The 20,404-nt window shown below is 41.4% G+C and overlaps 3 protein-coding genes across 4 annotated transcripts in view; 2 read left to right on the plus strand and 1 right to left on the minus strand.

Moving 5' to 3' along the window:
• LOC116161157 (flotillin-2) overlaps positions 1 to 20,404 on the plus strand; it is a 376,423-nt gene that overhangs the window by 240,264 nt on the left and 115,755 nt on the right. The window lies entirely within an intron of this gene.
• The window catches only part of LOC116161139 (glucose dehydrogenase [FAD, quinone]-like), a 397,381-nt gene that overhangs the window by 191,257 nt on the left and 185,720 nt on the right, over positions 1 to 20,404 (plus strand). The gene's annotated exons all lie outside the window — the stretch shown is intronic.
• On the minus strand, positions 12,595 to 15,825 carry LOC116161154. 2 transcript variants are annotated; one of them, XM_031474395.1, is made up of 3 exons: positions 15,605 to 15,824; positions 15,420 to 15,553; positions 12,595 to 15,368 (listed from the first exon to the last, which is right to left on the minus strand). In XM_031474395.1, the coding sequence occupies exon 3, from the start codon at positions 14,441 to 14,443 to the stop codon at positions 12,689 to 12,691; it is 1,755 nt and encodes a 584-aa protein (XP_031330255.1). In that variant the 5' UTR covers positions 14,444 to 15,368; positions 15,420 to 15,553; positions 15,605 to 15,824; the 3' UTR covers positions 12,595 to 12,688. The 2 variants fall into 2 exon arrangements, with proteins under 2 accessions (XP_031330255.1, XP_031330256.1); XM_031474396.1 differs by having other exon boundaries at positions 15,420 to 15,825.

Genomic DNA, 20,404 nt, shown 5'->3' on the forward strand with positions numbered 1-20,404 from the left:
AGGGCTCGAATTTGAGGCCTAGGTACGCGAGAATCCTGTCCGCCATCATATCGTAATTGAGATCCAGATGCACTGCAAAGCTGTGGTATATTAGGATTCAATGTTTTGGAAGTTTTTTAGAGCCTTTAAGACTCTCTTCAACGTTTTCAAAATCTCCCAAATGCACAGGAATGCTTTTAAAGGCTCGACATTTACAGACAGCGGACATTCCTTTTAAAGGTTTCACCATGAAAGGCTCTCAACACATCTAGAAAACCAAAATTCATGGAGGTCCTTAAATAGTTAAAAAAAACTGAAAAATCCTATTTTTAAAAGGTCTTCTGGATTTTATCCCTGAAGTCAGTAAAGGTCCCTAAAGCGTGTGCTCTTAAATGGTCAAGGAACTGCAAATAGTTTCTCTTGATCATTCTTGGACGCTAACGAGGTTCGTGACCGATTTTAGAAACTCCTTAGCGAGCTGGATCCACTTGAAATTGGGGCCGAAAGACAGAGGGTCGGTCTGAATTGTGGCGAACTCACCCTCGGTTTGCTCGGAATTGATTAATTTGACGATTATTTATTCGGTATTTCAATAAAAAGATGGAATTGCAGAGCGAACCGAAGGTGAGTTCGGCACGAACTGGGCCCACTTCTCAAATTGAGACCGGAAAACAGGGGAGGGATTTCAATTATGTTGAACTCACCTTCGGTTCACTCGACAATGATTACTTTGACGATTATTTATTCGGTATTCCAATAAAAAGATAGAATTACCGAGCGAACCGAAGGTGAGTTCGGCACGAACTGGGCCCACTTCTCAAATTGAGACCGGAAAACAAGGGAGGGATTTAATTTATGTTGAACTCACCTTCGGTTCACTCGACAATGATTAATTTGACGATTATTTATTCGGTATTTCAATAAAAAGATGGAATTGCCGAGCGAACCGAAGGTGAGTTCGGCACGAACTGGGCCCACTTCTCAAATTGAGACCGTAAAACACGGGAGTGATTTCAATTATGTTGAAATCACCTTCGGTTCACTCGACAATGATTAATTTGACGATTATTTATTCGGTATTCCAATAAAAAGATGGAATTGCCGAGCGAACCGAGGGTTAGTTCGGCACGAACTGGGCCCACTTCTCAATTTGAGACCGGAAAACACGGGAGGGATTTCAATTATGTTGAACTCACCTTCGGTTCACTCGATAATGATTAATTTGACGATTATTTATTCGGTATTTCAATAAAAAGATGGAATTGCCGAGCGAACCGAAGGTGAGTTCGGCACGAACTGGGCCCACTTCTCAAATTGAGACCGGAAAACACGGGAGGGATTTCATTTATGTTGAAATCACCTTCGGTTCACTCGACAATGATTAATTTGACGATTATTTATTCGGTATTCCAATAAAAAGATGGAATTGCCGAGCGAACCGAAGGTGAGTTCGGCACGAACTGGGCCCACTTCTCAAATTGAGACCGGAAAACAGGGGAGGGATTTCATTTATGTTGAACTCACCTTCGGTTCACTCGACAATGATTAATTTGACGATTATTTATTCGGTATTCTAATAAAAAGATGGAATTGCCGAGCGAACCGAGGGTTAGTTCGGCACGAACTGGGCCCACTTCTCAAATTGAGACCGGAAAACACGGGAGGGATTTCATTTATGTTGAACTCACCTTCGATTCACTCGACAATGATTAATTTAACGATTATTTATTCGGTATTCCAATAAAAAGATAGAATTGTCGAGCGAACCGAAGGTTAGTTCGGCACGAACTGGGCCCACTTCCCAAATTGAGACTGGAAAACACGGGAGGGATTTCAATTATGTTGAACTCACCTTCGGTTCACTCGACAATGATTAATTTGACGATAATTTATTCGGTATTTCAATAAAAAGAGGGCATTGCCGAGCGAACCGAAGGTGAGTTCGGCACGAACTGGACCCACTTCTGATTGGGGGCGAGAAACACGGGGGTGATTTAAATTGTACGGAACTCACCTTTTGTTTTTGCTCGACATTGATTAACTTGACGTTTATTTATTCGGTATTGCAGTAAAGAGGGCATTGCCGAGCGAACCGAAGGTGAGTTCGGCACGAACTGGACCCACTTCTGATTGGGGGCGAGAAACACGGGGGCGATTTTAATTGTACCGAACTCACCTTTTGGTTCACTCGAAATTGATTAACTTGACGTTTATTTATTCGGTATTGCAGTAAAGAGGGCATTGCCGAGCGAACCGAAGGTGAGTTCGGCACGAACTGGACCCACTTCTGATTGGGGGCGAAAAACACGGGGGTGATTTTAATTGTACTGAACTCACCTTTTGTTTTTGCTCGACATTGATTAACTTGACGTTTATTTATTCGGTATTGCAGTAAAGAGGGCATTGCCGAGCGAACCGAAGGTGAGTTCGGCACGAACTGGACCCACTTCTGATTGGGGGCGAAAAACACGGGGGTGATTTTAATTGTACTGAACTCACCTTTTGTTTTTGCTCGACATTGATTAACTTGACGTTTATTTATTCGGTATTGCAGTAAAGAGGGCATTGCCGAGCGAACCGAAGGTGAGTTCGGCACGAACTGGACCCACTTCTGATTGGGGGCGAGAAACACGGGGGCGATTTTAATTGTACCGAACTCACCTTTTGACTCGAAATTGATTAACTTGACGTTTATTTATTCGGTATTGCATAAAGAGGGCATTGCCGAGCGAACCGAAGGTGAGTTCGGCACGAACTGGACCCACTTCTGATTGGGGGCGAAAACACGGGGGTGATTTTAATTTTACTGAACTCACCTTTTGTTTTTGCTCGACATTGATTAACTTGACGTTTATTTATTCGGTATTGCAGTAAAGAGGGCATTGCCGAGCGAACCGAAGGTGAGTTCGGCACGAACTGGACCCACTTCTGATTGGGGGCGAAAAACACGGGGGTGATTTTAATTTTACTGAACTCGCCTTTGGTTTTACTCGACATTGATTAACTTGACGTTTATTTATTCGGTATTGCATTAAAGAGGGCATTGCCGAGCGAACCGAAGGTGAGTTCGGCACGAACTGGACCCACTTCTGATTGGGGGCGAGAAACACGGGGGCGATTTTAATTGTACCGAACTCACCTTTTGTTTTTGCTCGACATTGATTAACTTGACGTTTATTTATTCGGTATTGCATTAAAGAGGGCATTGCCGAGCGAACCGAAGGTGAGTTCGGCACGAACTGGACCCACTTCTGATTGGGGGCGAAAAACACGGGGGTGATTTTAATTGTACTGAACTCACCTTTTGTTTTTGCTCGACATTGATTAACTTGACGTTTATTTATTCGGTATTGCAGTAAAGAGGGCATTGCCGAGCGAACCGAAGGTGAGTTCGGCACGAACTCGACCCACTTCTGATTGGGGGCGAAAAAACACGGGGTGTTTTAATTTTACTTGAACTCGCCTTTGGTTTTACTCGACATTGATTAACTTCACGTTTATTTATTTCGTATTGCATAAAGGGGCATTGCCGAGCGACCGAAGGTGAGTTCGGCACGAACTGGACCCACTTCTGATTGGGGGCGAGAAACACGGGGGTGATTTTAATTGTACGGAACTCACCTTTTGTTTTTACTCGACATTGATTAACTTGACGTTTATTTATTCGGTATTGCAGTAAAGAGGGCATTGCCGAGCGAACCGAAGGTGAGTTCGGCACGAACTGGACCCACTTCTGATTGGGGGCGAAAAACACGGGGGTGATTTTAATTGTACTGAACTCACCTTTTGTTTTTGCTCGACATTGATTAGCTTGACGTTTATTTATTCGGTATTGCAGTAAAGAGGGCATTGCCGAGCGAACCGAAGGTGAGTTCGGCACGAACTGGACCCACTTCTGATTGGGGGCGAAAAACACGGGGGTGATTTTAATTTTACTGAACTCGCCTTTGGTTTTACTCGACATTGATTAACTTGACGTTTATTTATTCGGTATTGCATTAAAGAGGGCATTGCCGAGCGAACCGAAGGTGAGTTCGGCACGAACTGGACCCACTTCTGATTGGGGGCGAAAAACACGGGGGCGATTTTAATTGTACCGAACTCACCTTTTGCTTCGCTCGACATTGATTAACTTGACGTTTATTTATTCGGTATTGCATTAAAGAGGGCATTGCCGAGCGAACCGAAGGTGAGTTCGGCACGAACTGGACCCACTTCTAATTGAGAGCGAAAAACACGCGTGGTAGTTCCTCTACCTATCCTGTTACCGCCTTACAGCAGAACCTTTCAATGCATTTAATTTTTTCGAATTTAAATAAGGTTTTTGTTCTTGGAATTTCGTAGGGTTGTTCATTTTTATAAATTTGGTATTAAAAATTATACGGGGCGTCCAAATGAGAGGACCCATTTTTTCCAAGGGCTAGATAAATTTCAAGATAGTGACCTGGTAATGGGTTTCGCCCAGTCGTTCTAGCATTTGAGTCTACGTGACCAGAACTGCCTATGTAGAAGTGCGTGAGGTAGTCTGGGACATGCACCGTTTGCAGATTTAAACTAGTGTGGGATGGGGAGTTCTGACTCTAAAGCTAGCCGTGGTTGTTAAACGAATCAATTGGGGGTTGATCAAAATGACTAATTTCATTGATAAAGCGCCAATTTGGGCGTTAATCCGGACAGGGATTAATCTGGAGGAGATTTTTGAAGGGCATTCGGTTGTGAGCCAGCGAATAATCAAGCGTTTGGGCCACCGATACGTCAACTGCGCAGTTCTGAGTAGATATTTAAAAAGAGGCTGTCGTAGAGTTCTGGTCAGAAAAATTAACTCAACTTTACTCAAATGTCATCATGCGAGAATAATTCGAAACACGAAACAAAATATAGAACAGAATCCATTTCATGCAACACGCATGTTTCTTTAAAGGCACTGGTTCATTCCGTTGCAAGGAATCAGGCTCCCGGTTTCGGGGTACCTACAATAAGACAACATCAAGGCGTACGTCCCATCCTTTTGAAGTTCCTGTTCCCCTTTTTAATTAGTCAATTAATTACACTCACTTAGTCGACCTCAGATCTAAGTCCCCGGACAACTGCAACCCGGCACTTAATTAATTAAAATGTTTAAAACTACTGCATCTTTTGACGTCTTGTCAGCCGGCTTGAGCCGCAGCACACTTTACAGCAGTTTATTTATATAGATTTCTTTTATTTACAGGTATGTCAAGGCGTCTCGCTCCACCACACAAGTGTTTTCCGATCTTTAGTGTTGCTGTAAGTACAGTTTATCTCACTTTTTAACAAATATTTCAACTGGCAATTTTCTCGTACTCTGTATTTATAGCCTTGGAGCTCTTACAGCCCAAGGTGTATTTCACCGGCTAATACAAAGAGTATCATTTCTGGCTACTTAATGGATGAGCGCATTTTTGTAAATTTATTTGTACAAAGGTAGCTTTTAATCTTACTTTGGCCGGCTGGCTGGTTGGCTGGCAGCAAATGAGGGCCCATAGAAGAACGTAGGTAACGTAACTGAACGCGATAATTATATTCCCCACAGCTTCTTTAACTATTTCCACTTGGGAAAAACTATTTAACTTGCGAAACTGTTACTAGGAATCCTCCTAGTAATTAGTATGTTCCGAACGCTGGATTATTTAATTTGGGGCACTAAAAGCCGCTCTGGAAAAAAACGTACTGACCAAATTCTACTTAGCACGCAAAGCTATAAACGCGAACTTTACTCTGGTCGGCCGCGAAAACCAGAGACCCCATGTACGCGTGTTCGCTCCAAAAAACCCCAAGCGACTCTCGTTTTCTTAATAAAAAAAATGATCAAAGTCCTCGTGTGAGATCGAAGGGACTTCAGCGCATTTTTGTGTGGCAGATCAGTGTTTTATTAGCCAATATTGACTCCACCATCAATAAGATCTTGCCGAAAGCTACCACGTTCACTTTGTCGGTACCATTTTCTCACTTACCGTGCACTCGCAATTCGCGTTTGAAGTTTTGACTCCACCATCATTAAAATCCTTTGGGGTTACCATATTCCCTTTGTCGACACCCACTTCTGATCACCCGCAACAATTCGGATTTGAAGTTTCGACTCCACCATCAGTAAGATCTCGTCGGGGGTTACCACATTCCCTTTGTCGATACACAGTTCCGACGTCCCGTTCATTCGTAATTCACATTTTGGTAGATTTCGCTAAAATCCCGGCATAAAATCGTATTCAACTTTTGGGTACTTCACATAGCTCGACCTTCTATTAGTGACACGAGAAAGAGAGACCGCGATTCGCGCTGTAAGAAACTTTTGGGCGCCCAAAGTCGACTACCCCTCGAAGCGCGCCGCGCAAAAGGTGGTTTATTTCGCCCCTAGGAAAAAAAAACAAAATTCCGCCACGCAGGAGTTGTGCGCGTTGACAAGATCTTCCCGACGACACCAATTTGAAAACAATCGGAGAAAAACTGTAGAAGAAGATAGATAAAAACTGAAAAATCTCCAGGTTAGTATAATACGCTCGGGGATGGCGTCCAGATGTCGTCGACTCCAAATCTTGTAGCCCCATCTCTAACGTTCTTAATTACACGGCTCCGATAGTTACATGTACACTACTTGTCTTTTTACAAGCGTTTTTCTACGGGCGCGCATTTACTGCCAGCCAGCCAGCCAGCCAGCCGACCAGCCAGCCAGCCAGCCAGCCAGCCAAAGTGAGATTAAAAGCTACTTTTTACAAAAAAAAATTTTTGCAAAAATGCGCTAAAAATATGATCCCCTCTACTCAATCTTAATGACAAATCGCGCCCCTTCGTGCAAATGATTAAAAATGGCGCAGGAGTTTGATGAACATTGCTTCTGCTGATTCGTAATCTGTAACCTAAACGGGTAAATATACAGGGTGTCAATTTTAAAACTTGCCGTCGGCCATATTTTCCAAACTAAAGAAGATATTGAAAATCGCGAAAAACTGTTTCGGGGGTGTCGAGGGAGAACCAGAATGACGTTATGAGTGACAACCCCCTCCCCCTCCCTTAACCCCCAGCCCCGCCCTCTTCAAAAATCCTAAATGGCAACCCCATACTTGTGACACATCGTTGGGAAGCTACTGAAAAATGCTTTCCAGTGGTACCAATAAAGTCAATAATTCGGATGAATGGAGTATTTTATTAATTGTTTTTCTTATTGGCGATTGATTTCGGACAGTGTGTCCATCTTCAGGCCGTGCGTCATATTAAACTAAAAAGTTATAACTAGCGGGTCGAATGGGCATGACGAAGGAGGAGCGAATCTGTGGTGAAAATTTTTTGTGTTTGAGATCAATATGTGTATTTTAATAAAATTTGAAAAATAGAATTTTAATTTGGCATGTGACTATCGTTGGCTGTGTTGAATGTTCAGTGTTGAGTTTTCAATTTGAGGGACCTATGGTGTTATCAGGGAGTGTATTGATGTAGAGCCATCTTCCATCCCCTATGGAACAGGCCATGGATAATGAGGACACCACATGCGCCTGACCGAGGTTGGGTGCGAAGGCGAGGACGAAATCCAAGAAACGCCTGGAATGGGTGCCATAGAAGGGGCGGCTCATCGAGTGGGTCGGAGGAAAGCGAAGCATCAGGCAGGAGCAGTAGGAAGAAGAAATCCTATCGGACAGATGAGACAGTGATCGTTTCCCCAAAGTCTGCAATGGGAGAAAGGCGTCGGAGCAGGCCAGAACCAAAGAGATCCCTAAAACGGACCAAGGAAAGCTGAGGTGCATACCATGCCCAGACATTATGTTGTGTCTGTCTCAGTGGCAGCACAAACGGAAACAGAGGGGAGCCCCTACGAAGTTAAAGCAACCCCGCACATTCAGCAAACAGGGACCGAGTACTCCAGAGGTGGACGTAGGTGCGACTGGTGATAGGACGGGGAATCGACCACTGAAGAGCGGAAGCTGAAGACCAAATGGGGTAGCGAACGTGACGCGGAAGGAAGGGGGCGGTCACAAACCGATGACGAAGGCGGTGCTTATCAGACTTAAAAACGAGAACCATATGACGAAGATGGGGTGGGCAGTAAGGTCGAAGGCGTAACTAAGACAAGAGCCAGAGACATACTTTTGAAGGTAGAAAGGGGTGTAGGAAAGACAGCCCTGGTACTAAATATAATAAATTAAGGACAGAGGGGTGGTGGAGAGCATGAGGAGAGTGGAAGTAAGGAACCTGGACAGTCTGACCACAGGAGCGGAGGTCTTGAAAGAGATTACAAGAGCGGTACCGCAGGAAAGGTAATCGTGTAAGAGTGGAGAGGGAGCAGCGGATCGCCTGGACTGCAACACAGCAGAACAGCTTGGGAGAGGGTTCGGAGGGTGCAGCCGACGCTGGTAGACTGGGAGTAAGAGACTGAGCAGCTGTGGTGAAGTTGGGCATACACCGGCCGTGTGTGGGTAAGAGAGAACTGCCTCTGCAACGAAATGAAAGAGGGGCCGGGGGGGGGGAGGGCGAACTACAACAAACTGAGAGAGGACATGGCGTCGGCGCACGAGGAACGCAGACAGGAGACCGCGAAGCCGTGCAATGAACTGGGGGAGGACAGGAGACAAGTTAATGCGTAGTCAAGTGTAGACAATAGCCGGGGTGGCCTCGATCTGGCTGTAAGCGTGGCCGAAGATAGGGAGGTGGATATTCTAGTGGTGTCGGAGGTGGGGCTACAGCCTTTTCAGTGAATAAACGTCCATAGGACAGGAGAAGGGCCGGGATTTGTGTGCGCAAATTTATGGGAGGTGAATTTGTTCCGTTAAATGAAACAACGTTACAGCCGAAGACAAGGAAAACCAATTTGTGGAATTCGATCATTACTAAGGGACGAAGGAGAGCCATAGTTGCTGGCGATGTCAATGTCAAATCTTGAAGTGGGCGGAAGAATTTGAACTTGTGTGTTCCAAAATATGGGAGGCAGACCTAGGTTTGAAGGGGGGGGGGCTGAAACTTTTATAGGCGTGGCCATGATGACGGACCAAATAAAAGACAGAGTACTACGTTTGAGAGTGCTTGAGCCGGATTCTCTAAGCGACCATAACTACATCGAGTGGTTCTGGGGTGAGGCAATCAGCGGGACATTGCAGCAGGAAGTAGAAGAGTGCGTAAAGCTCTACAGCAGTGTTTTGAAGAGGAGAGACGACGATACGGTCGTTACTGAAGGGGTTTACTGGTGAAGCATGGAAATCCCGAATCTGAGGAGGGCGCATCAAAGGAAACTGACGGATTCAGAAGCGAGGGGGGAAGGGGAGCACTTAAGATGATTAAAGTCAGCAAGTGACCTATAGACGACTTGGATCGAGATGTATGAGGACGAGGGTACAAGATTGCCCCACTGAAGATTTTGAAGATCTCATCAGTAGTGGGGTGGATCGATTCAGCAGCGTTCTCAACACATATATATCGGCCCAAGTGGTGGAAACTCTTCAACCCGAGGCATGGACAATTGCTGGTATAGCGATGCAACGCGGCATGTAAAAACTTCCTTTTTTAAATCGATCCACCTTAGTGCCACAAGTTATATAATAAAAATAATTCCGAAAAAATTAGTTTAGTAAATAAAAATTTGATGGTATAAAATTTTCTATGGTCTAAATTTTAGGTTAGGAACAAGATATCGAGATGCGGTTTAGGCATCATTTAGCTACTTTTTCATGAAAAAAAATCGAACCAATGCATTTAATTTTCTTGAGAAAATTAACCATTTCTGTCGGAATATCGAAAAAGCCCTCAAGCGGCGATATGTGAAACTAACAAAACTTCAAATATTATAATATTTTTAGCCGAAGAATAACTCTTTTCAATTAATCCGAGTTTGTACAGCCGTTTCGAAGATACAGGGTGTTCTTTACGGAAACCTTTGAATACCCCCCACCACTTCATTTTTAGAGATACAGCAATAATTGTCAAATAAAAAAGGTTCAGATTATCGTCGACTTCAAAGACCGGGCATTTTTTTGTCAGGTTATTATAGCGGAATTCACAGAAACATCACTCTTTTGAATTCTAGATTGCAGTTACGCCCCCTAGCGGGCATTTCAGAAACTTAAAAATATTTTACAGGTTTTTTTCGTGGTCGTTTTAGTAATAACTTTTTTACCGCAAGCCTCTACGATGGACAGGTTCCCAGATACAGTACCTCGCATTCTTATTTGGCCACCCTGTACACTCCTCGCCTTTCTACAAGCGTTCTTCTACTCATGATCACGTTTGGGTTTTGGCTTGTGCCAGACTCAGAGTACATTCTTTACCTCGGGATTTAATCTTGGTGCTCAGGCAATAATACTACTAAATAACGTTGACTAATAACTAAGCCGCATGTTGCACTGCATTTGTCAAGTTGGTGACTTAGGTATTTGTTGCATTGAAAACGAGGCAAACTCCTATCAGAGAAAATGCAAAATGATGCACTTAGGTACATATTTCTGCAAATCTGAAACTACCATCTGAAAGCTTATGAAAAACACCAATAGATGACGGCATAAACTTAATTCAGTAAAAAAAAGTGACTTAGACACTTCTTGCATTGACCCCTTCAATTGCGCAAACGAAAAATCGAGGTGTGCCTATATCTGCAAACAAATTGCAAACGAATGAAGTATATGTATAGCGTTCAATTAATTTAATGTTGAGTGGCCAAAATCGTGAAGTTGGCATCCCCAACATTGTTTTTAGCGCATTTTTGCAAATTTATTTGTAAAAAGTAGCTTTTAATCTCACTTTGGCTGGCTGGCTGGCTGGCTGCAAATGTGGGCGCGTAGAAGAACTCTTGTAGAAAGGCAACGGGTGTACGTGTATCTACAAGGCCGTGAAATTTGTCAACCTTAGGGACATGGCTACATGATGTGGGGTTGGCGACATCTGGGCGTCATCCTCGAGCGTAGTATACTAACGTGAAGGTTTTTCAGTTTTTTCCTATCTTCTACTACAGTTTTGGTCCGATTCTTTTCAAATTGGTGTCGGCGGAAAGATGTTGTAAACGCGCACAACTCCTGCGGAATTTTGTTTTTTGTCCTAGGGGCGAAATTAACGACCTTTTGCGAGGCGCGCGCGCGCGTCTCCGAGAAGTAGTCAACTTCGGGCGCCTTTTACCTTCCGTTGCGAACTCACGCGGTTTAAAGTTTCGTAAATCTCGAATCGCTGTCTCTCTTTCTCGTGTCGCCAATAGAAGTGAATAGCGGGTGAACGGGACGTCGGAAGTGGCTACCGTCAAAGGGAATGTGGTAGCCCCCGACCCGATTTTAACTTTAAAAGCGAATTGCGGGTGCACGCGGAAAGTGGGAAACGGTTAGTGAATGTAGTAGCCTTCGACAAGATCTGTTATTGATGGTTGAGTCGAAAGTGGCTAATAGAATACTGATCTGCCACACAAAAATGCGCTGAAGTCCCTTCGATCTCACACGAGGACTTTGATAATTTTTAGCGCATTTTTGCAAATTTATTTGTAAAAAGTAGCTTTTAATCTCATGATGGTGGAGTCAAATCTTCAAACGCGAATTGCGGGTGAACGGGACGTCGGAAGGGGTACCGTCAAAGGGAATGTGGTAGCCCCCGACACGATCTTCCTGATGGTGGAGTCAAATCTTCAAACGCGAATTGCGGGTGAACGGGACGTCGGAAGGGGTACCGTCAAAGGAAATGTGGTAGCCCCCGACACGATCTTCCTGATGGTGGAGTCAAATCTTCAAACGCGAATTGCGGGTGAACGGGACGTCGGAAGGGGTACCGTCAAAGGGAATGTGGTAGCCCCCGACACGATCTTCCTGATGGTGGAGTCAAATCTTCAAACGCGAATTGCGGGTGAACGGGACGTCGGAAGTGGGTACCGTCAAAGGAAATGTGGTAGCCCCCGACACGATCTTCCTGATGGTGGAGTCAAATCTTCAAACGCGAATTGCGGGTGAACGGGACGTCGGAAGGGGGTACCGTCAAAGGGAATGTGGTAGCCCCCGACACGATCTTACTGATGGTGGAGTCAAAACTTTAAAAGCGAATTGCGGGTGCACGCGGAAAGTGGGAAGCGGTTAGTGAATGTAGTAGCCTTTGACAAGATCTGTTATTGATGGTTGAGTCGAAAGTGGCTAATAGAATACTGATCTGCCACACAAAAATGCGCTGAAGTCCCTTCGATCTCAAACGAGGACTTTGATAATTTTTTCAATATCTCTTTTCAGAGAAATGTGCAAACGAAAAATCGAAGTGTGCCTAAATGTGCAAACTAGGACAGTATTTGACGTTTCATTATTTTAATGCTGGGAGGCTAGCTTCACGCGGGTCAAATTTATTAAATAACGGTCTTTACATTTGGCTTACCACCGGACTAGGACTTCCCCCATCTTAACCACATTATATTCGATTTCTATTATATTGAGCCCGCAGTTTTTCCTGTTCTCGATTCACTCAAAGTCCTATTACTTTTGTTTCTGTTGAACCAGCTTCCTGGAAATCAATAGCGTCCGTCCTTAATGTCCAAACTACCCCCCGTACAATCGTCCACTTTTAAAAAGAGTTTGAGCGCACACGGACGGACGGACGACAATACAAAACTATAAAGGATCTGAGGATCCTTAATAAACAAACATAATAAAAAATGTTAGCTGGGTTTCATTCTCAATTTATTAACATTTACAAATTGTGCTACATTGTGATCAATTCTCTCAAAATATTTGCAACAATTACAATACAATAATTATTAAAATATAAATCCGGTGAACAGTTCCACCAAGAAAACTACAAGTGCTAACGCTAATCCCAGGCCAAGTAAGCAGAATGCGAAATACAAATGACCTAAGGTCAATACCACCGTATCCTGGGCCTCTTCGCGGATCCCGTTTTTAAAGTATTCGGCATTGAGTTCATTGAATTCCTTCGGTCCAATTCCAGATTCCACAAGCTTTTGGAGAAATGTGTCAATATGGAAGGCGAAGTAGTAATTGAGTTTGTATCCGAATTTCAGGTGGTGTGCGCCGGTTATAGAGCTATCTTCAATTTTTACAACGTCAAATTTGTCTGTCATGCTCATTTGAGTGGTTATGATATCCTGGTGTGTCACAATAGCCGCGCAATTGCGATAATTATGAACTCTCCTTATGCCTGTTGTCATTGTATCGTGAGTACGGCAGGGTATCAGTAACTTTTGCAGTTTTTCGTAGAGAGCATTGTTGGTGTCATTGCGACTGAAATGATTCCTTTGAAAATTGTTAGAAATGTAAATCGGCAAATTTGCGTCCGCGAGTTGTTGCACAGTTTTTATTTGGAGTTCGTATTGCGGTACCGTAAGAAGTTCAATCCACCTCGACGTGAATGCGCAACTGATGTGGATGATGTATATTAAGTATGCGAGAATAACGGAACGATGAAGAAATGATCTTGGCATGACTGGGATCGAGCTCAGTATCGTTAGGGAACTCACGTTGGTCATTGCGTCTAAGCCATCCTCAAGACGGAATCTTCTATTTTGGCAGCCCACGATCAGCCACCAAACAAACACGGTACTTACGAAGGTGAAGATGATGAGGTACCACATTAAACTCTTAAATGCTAGTAACACCACTCGTATGGCGGGAACTGGCAAAGATTTCGGTACTATCCATACTATAGGGAGTGTTATTATAGGTTGAGATACTACATTGGCAGGAGCATTGGGATCTACTTGAAGATAGATGGATATATTCTTATCGTTTTGGATAAACTGTTGTACTCCGCCCTCGTCTGTTGCAACATGTACCACGTATTTTGCATTAAAGTACTGCGCCATTAACGGCATTACAAATTTCATGATGTAACGTACGTCTGGGAAATGCTGCGTGAATTTCAAATGAAAACGCGATTTATGGTAAACGGCCAAGAAAAGGGGACATTGGTTCAAATTCGAAGTTTTAGGAAACTGGATGTTTACACTACCTGCACACGATTCCTTCTCGATTACCCTAGCACGTGCACCGCAATTTCCCTCCGCAAACTGGTTTGTGACGCTCAGAACTTCTTCTCCAGAACCCCAACTTAAAAGGACCACGTTGTGTAACCAACTCTTCCAGCACTGATCGTGCATTCGTTCCACGTTTTCGGGGCTAATGACTAGAACTCTTACGTCGGAGTATCCTTTACGTTCGCTCCATTTTAAATGTCCAATCAAATAAGAGGCGTAACTCAAGAGGTCTACATTTCTAACGCAGAAGATAAAATCATTACCCGTCGTAAAAAAATTCACGGTTTTTGGGTGCAGGTTCACAGCAACCACAAAGACCGGCCTGTTCAATTCAAGGGGAACGATATCGTCGCAGTACTCGCTGTAGTCTGTCACAAACGTTATTGAATGAGCATCGGAAAAAAGTTTGTCGATAGTTTTACGTATGCAAGTAGCCGTCGATGCATTTCTACGATCCTTGACAATCGCCAAAGAGGCTGCCATGCTTATGACGCACGCCAAGATTAATAGGATCTTCATTGTTAACGCGAGCCAAGTCTAAGCACATACTAATGTATGTTGTGATTGTTGGAAATGGGGCCACCTAGTAAAAACATATAAATTACTCCAAATTAAAGGGAACGAAAGGAACCACACCGTAGATTCCTCGGACACCCCAATATTGTGTATTGATCGTACGGTTCGCTGTGGTCTGTCATTATAGTTATCAATTGAGCATGGGGAAAAAGTTTGTGTATAGCTTTACCATTATACGACTATATTTAATGACTTTACGTATTCTTTATCCGTCCAAAGGCGATGTTAAGTTCACGCTGGTGAGGAGAAAAGATGAAATCTGATAGAATCTTCACTATCCCGGAGAAAGCGTCAAAGAAACCCCAAGGACCCAAATGGCGAAACAGAGTTCAAGTGAGGTGCTGGAAATGTAGAAAATTAAGTCATCGACTTAGTAATTGACTGACTCCGGCACAAAAAAAGGCAGTGTACAACTGTAACCACGCGGCGATGCAATACTTTTTTTGTAGCCTCGTGTAACAAATGCAAACGTGGTACAACTAATTGGAAGGATTGGGGTTCGTTGTTGGAATGGAGGCCAGAGGATGGCAATCTCGAGGCAAGGTATTCACAGTGGACAGTAGCAATAATAAAACAATTCTGTGATGTCAGAAATTGAGCAGGGACAATGGAAAGCGCTTTCTACTGGCCACCTCAATGAATTGAGTATAATCTTGCAAATTTTAAACACTGATCGGTACACAATAATGTAGTTAGTGATAACAATTTTGACAATTAACAATATGAGATGATGCGTGTAAGTGATAAGTGAATGGTAGGTGAAAGACGAGGTGAAAGACTTATCTTTCTGACGAGGGCTCCCTTTAGAACTATGTTCGTTACTCCGCAAGGGGTGGATTTCTTATGGTTCGACTCCGTGACTCAAGAACTAAAATTACAGTAATTGCGCATTGATTATTAAATGAGTAAGCATACTCACGTCCATATGTGGACTTCCTGATATTTAATTTTGTGCAGATTATGCACTTATAAATTACTCAAATGAGTTGGTAATAACGGCTTCTATTAATTGTATTAGGTAAATAAAATGACCAACGGGTATCGAACTCGTTGCTGAAATACAAATAAGTGCAGAGTTATTATATTTGATGAGTTGAAACTTACATTTTCCAATTAAACAAATCCCAAAACGGCAAATAATCTTAGAAAATTATAAAACTCAAGAATTTAGCCTTGCATACATTTATACGCTTTAATAGCTCGAGCGTCAATGTCATCGTCCGCATTTATTCGTATTGATAAACGCACATAGATATTTATTGAATATGATAAGCGCCTAAAAGTTATATACAGGGTGGCCATTATCCTGTTACACAACCTTCCCTTTTTACCAAAAATCGACTACACCAAAATGTCTCGGGAAAACACTTTTTCTTATTAATTTGGGTGCGTAGAATCCAAATCAATTCGTACTTTTTCGATCAGACTTCTCAATCAAAAGTTATAGACTAGAAACCAATTTCGAAAAAAAATTCAAAGGGCTGTAACTTTTGAACTAGTAGCCCAATCTTGGAACTGTTTGAAATTATGGATTCTACAGGTCACATTCTATAAGAAAATATGTTTTCCGGGTCGATCTGAGACAATTTCTTTTTTATTATACCTGAATCACAATCTCCGTTTTAAATACTCAAATGCGTGCGAAAAAATGCCTTTAAAACACATGTGCTTTAAAGTTGCTAAGTAACGATACTTCAAGTATAACTTTTGAAAGTGTCATCTGGGGCTGAAATAAAAAATCCTCTTAGGTCGCTTTCTGTAAATGCAGAACATTTCTTTGGCTTGTACTTGCGTAATTTAGGGTATGCTTCCAAATCTGTTCCACTTTTTAATCGCAGCATTGTTTGAAGTTTTGAGTTAATGCACCAAAAGATAGGAGATTTAAATACCTTTCACATTTCCTTCACATATCCCAGCATTATCGATGCATTTAAGACTTTATTCGTAAGTAACTTCCTATTCATCCATGGAAACAACTTTTCATATTCTTTATAATAGGCTTTACTGGATTTGGATTTTACACCTACCAACGTTTGTTTAGATTTTACAACAAGCGATTTAATGGACGATGTATTATCTTTTCCAACGGAAATCGTTTTATTTACAAAGACGATGATTTTTATAAGCAAACGTCAAGTGACATTTCCATCGCAATCGTGAGGTTTCGAACACCCAGCCCACTATTAAGCATATGCATTCGAGTATAACGTTAATATGATTTCATTGTATTTCCTATTTTTAAATTATACTGCACGTATAATAAAAAATACTATAAGATACACGTGTATAATTGGTCTTTAAAGCACTTGCAACGTTAAAGGCACTCCGCTTTGCGTCGTGCCCTTAAACTCGTTGCGCGTGCTTTAAAGACTTGATTATACACTTGTATCTTAATATATTATTTGGGGGCTCAAAAAAAGGCAGTGTACAACCTTCCTTTTTTACCAAAAATCGACTACACCAAAATTTCTCGGGAAAACACTTTTTCTTATTAATTTTTGGGCGTAGAAACCAAAACAATTCGTACTTTTTCGATTAGACTTCTAAATCAAAAGTTATAGACTAGAAACCAAATTCGAAAGAAAATTCAAAGTGCTGTAACTTTTGAGCTGGTAGCCCAATCTTGGAACTGTTTGAAATTATGGATTCTACAGGCCACATTCTATAAGAAAATATGTTTTCCGGGTCGATCTGAGACAATTTCTTTTTTATTATACCTGAATCACAATCTCCGTTTTAAACACTCAAATGCGTGCGAAAAAGGGCCTTTAAAACACACGTGCTTTAAAGTTGCTAAGTAAGGATACTTCAAGTATGACTTTTGAAACTGTCATCTGGATGAAATAAAAAATCCTCTTAGGTCGCTTTCTGTAAATGCAGAACATTTCTTTGGCTTTTGTACCTATCCTTTGGTTGAAGCTTTCACAAACGCGCGTAATTTAGGGCATGCTTCCAAATCTGTTCCACTTTTTAATCGCATCATTGCTTTAAAGTTTTGAATGAATGCACCAAAATATAGAAGATTTAAATACCTTTGACATTTCCTTCATATATGCCAGCATTATGGATGCATTTAAGACTTTATTCGTAACTTCCTATTCCATCCATGGAAACAACTTTTCATATTCTTTATAATAGGGTTTACTGGATTTGGATTTTACACCTACCAATGTGTGTTTAGATTTTACAACAATCGATTTAATGGACGGTGTATTATCTTTTTCAACGGAAATCGTTTAATTCACAAAGACGATGATTTTTATAAGCAAACGTCAAGTGACATTTCCATGGCAATCGTGAAATTACGAAAACCCAGCCCACTTAATTAGACATGTATTCGAGTATAACGTCAATATGATTTCATTGTATTTCCTATTTTTAAATTATACTGCAGGTATAATAAAAATACTATAAGATACACGTGTATAATTGGTCTTTAAAGCACTTGCAACGTTAAAGGCACTCCGCTTTGCGTCGTGCCCTTAAACTCGTTGCGCGTGCTTTAAAGACTTCGAATTATACACTTGTATCTTAATATATTATTGGGGGCTGCAAAAAAAGGCAGTGTACAAACTTCCTTTTTTACCAAAAATTCGACTACACCAAAAATTTCTCGGGAAACACTTTTTCTTATTAATTTGGGTGCGTAGAATTCAAAATCAATTCTAGTCCAGTCATATTAGTGTTTCACCTCGGAATGAAAGATAATAAGCTATAAACTTGTGTAAACCTTTATTTTGTCATTCTGAAAGTTGTCTCAAAAGTCACATAAAATCTCGTGTCCGCGTCTTAAGATATTCAAGGTCAAAGGTCTCAAAAACCGTTTTTTTGCAAATATCTCGTTTCCTATGGTTTTAATACCATTTGTACTTATTATACAAAGTGTAGGGAATAAAATTATCTACAACTTTTACCCCAAACATTTTTCTGTATACTCAACGGTTGTTGAGATAAATGACGGTGAGCGCGCGGCGCTTAGTGGTTTACAGTGTAATTCAAGGTCAACCGTAAGTCCAGGTATAAAGATTATAAATCGTTAAAAAATATATAATTATAAATAATTTTCATTGTTTATTAATTAACGATGATAATATAGTGATGTTCTATTGGATTGCATTAATTTACTTGCAGTTTAAGTTCAAATTTTTCAAAATCTTATAATTAGCAATATTTGAGTATTAATTTTCTTCTTTATCATCATCACCGTCGAAAATTTGCAATTCAGTATTATTATCGTTGTCAAGGACATTTGTTTCCAGATCTTCCAGAATTTCGGCGTCAAATGCACTGTCTTCATCGAGATCACTTTGATAGGGTTTGATAGAGTGGAAGAACAGCTCAAACAAAGTTCGTTAGTATGATCATTTAGAAAAAAGCTATGCTGAACTCCGCCACTTACTACCTTAATTGTTTGATACCTAAACTGTAATTTCTTTCTTCACCAAAACTTGCAATTGAGGTAATAATAAAGAGTATTATTATTATTATGGTCGGTGTTTCTTGTGAGAACTCAGGTCTAGCCTGGTTAACTAATCGCACGGATTAAAATCAAGTAACGATTAGTGTCTGTGTCTGTGTCTGGTGAAGTTATGTAGGGTCCTTAAAAAAAAAAAATAAAAAAATAAAAAAAAAATAAAAATCACACACGTACATTGGACATCTAGGGATAATGTAATTCGTACTTACCAACATACCTATTGATGGGCACAATAGCCAACGCTATCAGGAAAGAGGAAAACAAAACAAAAAAAAATCATTATAATAATTCCTGTAATTTTATTAAATGGAGTTTATTGTGTAAGTGTTTCTTTGGCTTTGCGTTTGGGTTGAATACGAGTGGGTTGTGATAACGTGGTGTGTTTCTGTGAAGAAGGAGTTTTGTGTTTTTTAATTGTATTTATGATGTTTCTTTGTTCTTGAGGTTGTATTTGTGAAGTTGCTTGGGTTTTTGGTGGAGATATTTTAGTATGTTGTGAGCCTGTATTTCTGTTAAGGTTTTTGCGTTGCGGTTGAATACGAGTGGGTTGTGAAAATGTGGTGTGTTTCTGTGAAGAAGGAGTTATGTGTTTTTTAACTGTGCTAGGGCGTGTAATTTTATTGGGTGGACCTGTCTTTGTAGTGCATGTTGCGTTAGTTGAATTTATGGTGTTTCTTTGTTCTTGAGGTTGTATTTGAGAGGTTGCTTGGGTTTTTGCTGGAGATATTTTAGTATGTTGTGAGCCTGTAGTTCTGTTAAGGTTTTCGCGTTTCGGTTGAATACGAGTGGGTTGTGATAATGTGGTGTGCTTCTGTGAAGAAGGAGTTTTGTGTTTTTTAAATGTGCTAGGGCGTGTAACTTTATTGGATGGACCTGTCTTTGTAGTGCATGTTGCGTTACTTGTATTTATGGTGTTTCTTTGTTCTTGAAGTTGTATTTCTGTTGTTGCATGGGTTATTGGTGGAGACATTACAGTATTTTGTGAGCCTGTAGTGCTGTTAAGGTTGTTGCGTTTGGGTTGAGTACGAGTGGGTTGTGTTTGTGATAACGTGGTGTATTTCTGAGAAGAAAGAGTATTGTGTTTTTTAGCTGTGCTAGGCCGTGTGGGTGAGGGCGTCTTTGTAGTGCGTGTCGCGTTACTTGTATTTATTGCGTTTGTTTGTTCAGGAAGTTGTGTTTGTGTGGTTGGTTGAGTTAAGTTTGGAAATATTACAGTATGTTGTGTGTCATGTTGTGAGTCTAAAGTGGTGTTTAGGCTTTTGCGTTTGGGTTGAATACTAATGGGTGGTGATAATGTGGTTTGCTTCAGAGGTGAATCTCTGATTGTAGTATATGTTGTATCATTTGTTGTACCTACTTGTTTGTTCGGTAAGTTGTATTTGTGTGTTTGTTTGGGTTAGAGGTGGAGATATTACAGTATGTTGTGT

Source organism: Photinus pyralis, unplaced genomic scaffold (genome assembly GCF_008802855.1).
Source record: "Photinus pyralis isolate 1611_PpyrPB1 unplaced genomic scaffold, Ppyr1.3 Ppyr1.4_LG10, whole genome shotgun sequence".
NCBI lineage: Eukaryota > Metazoa > Arthropoda > Insecta > Coleoptera > Lampyridae > Photinus > Photinus pyralis.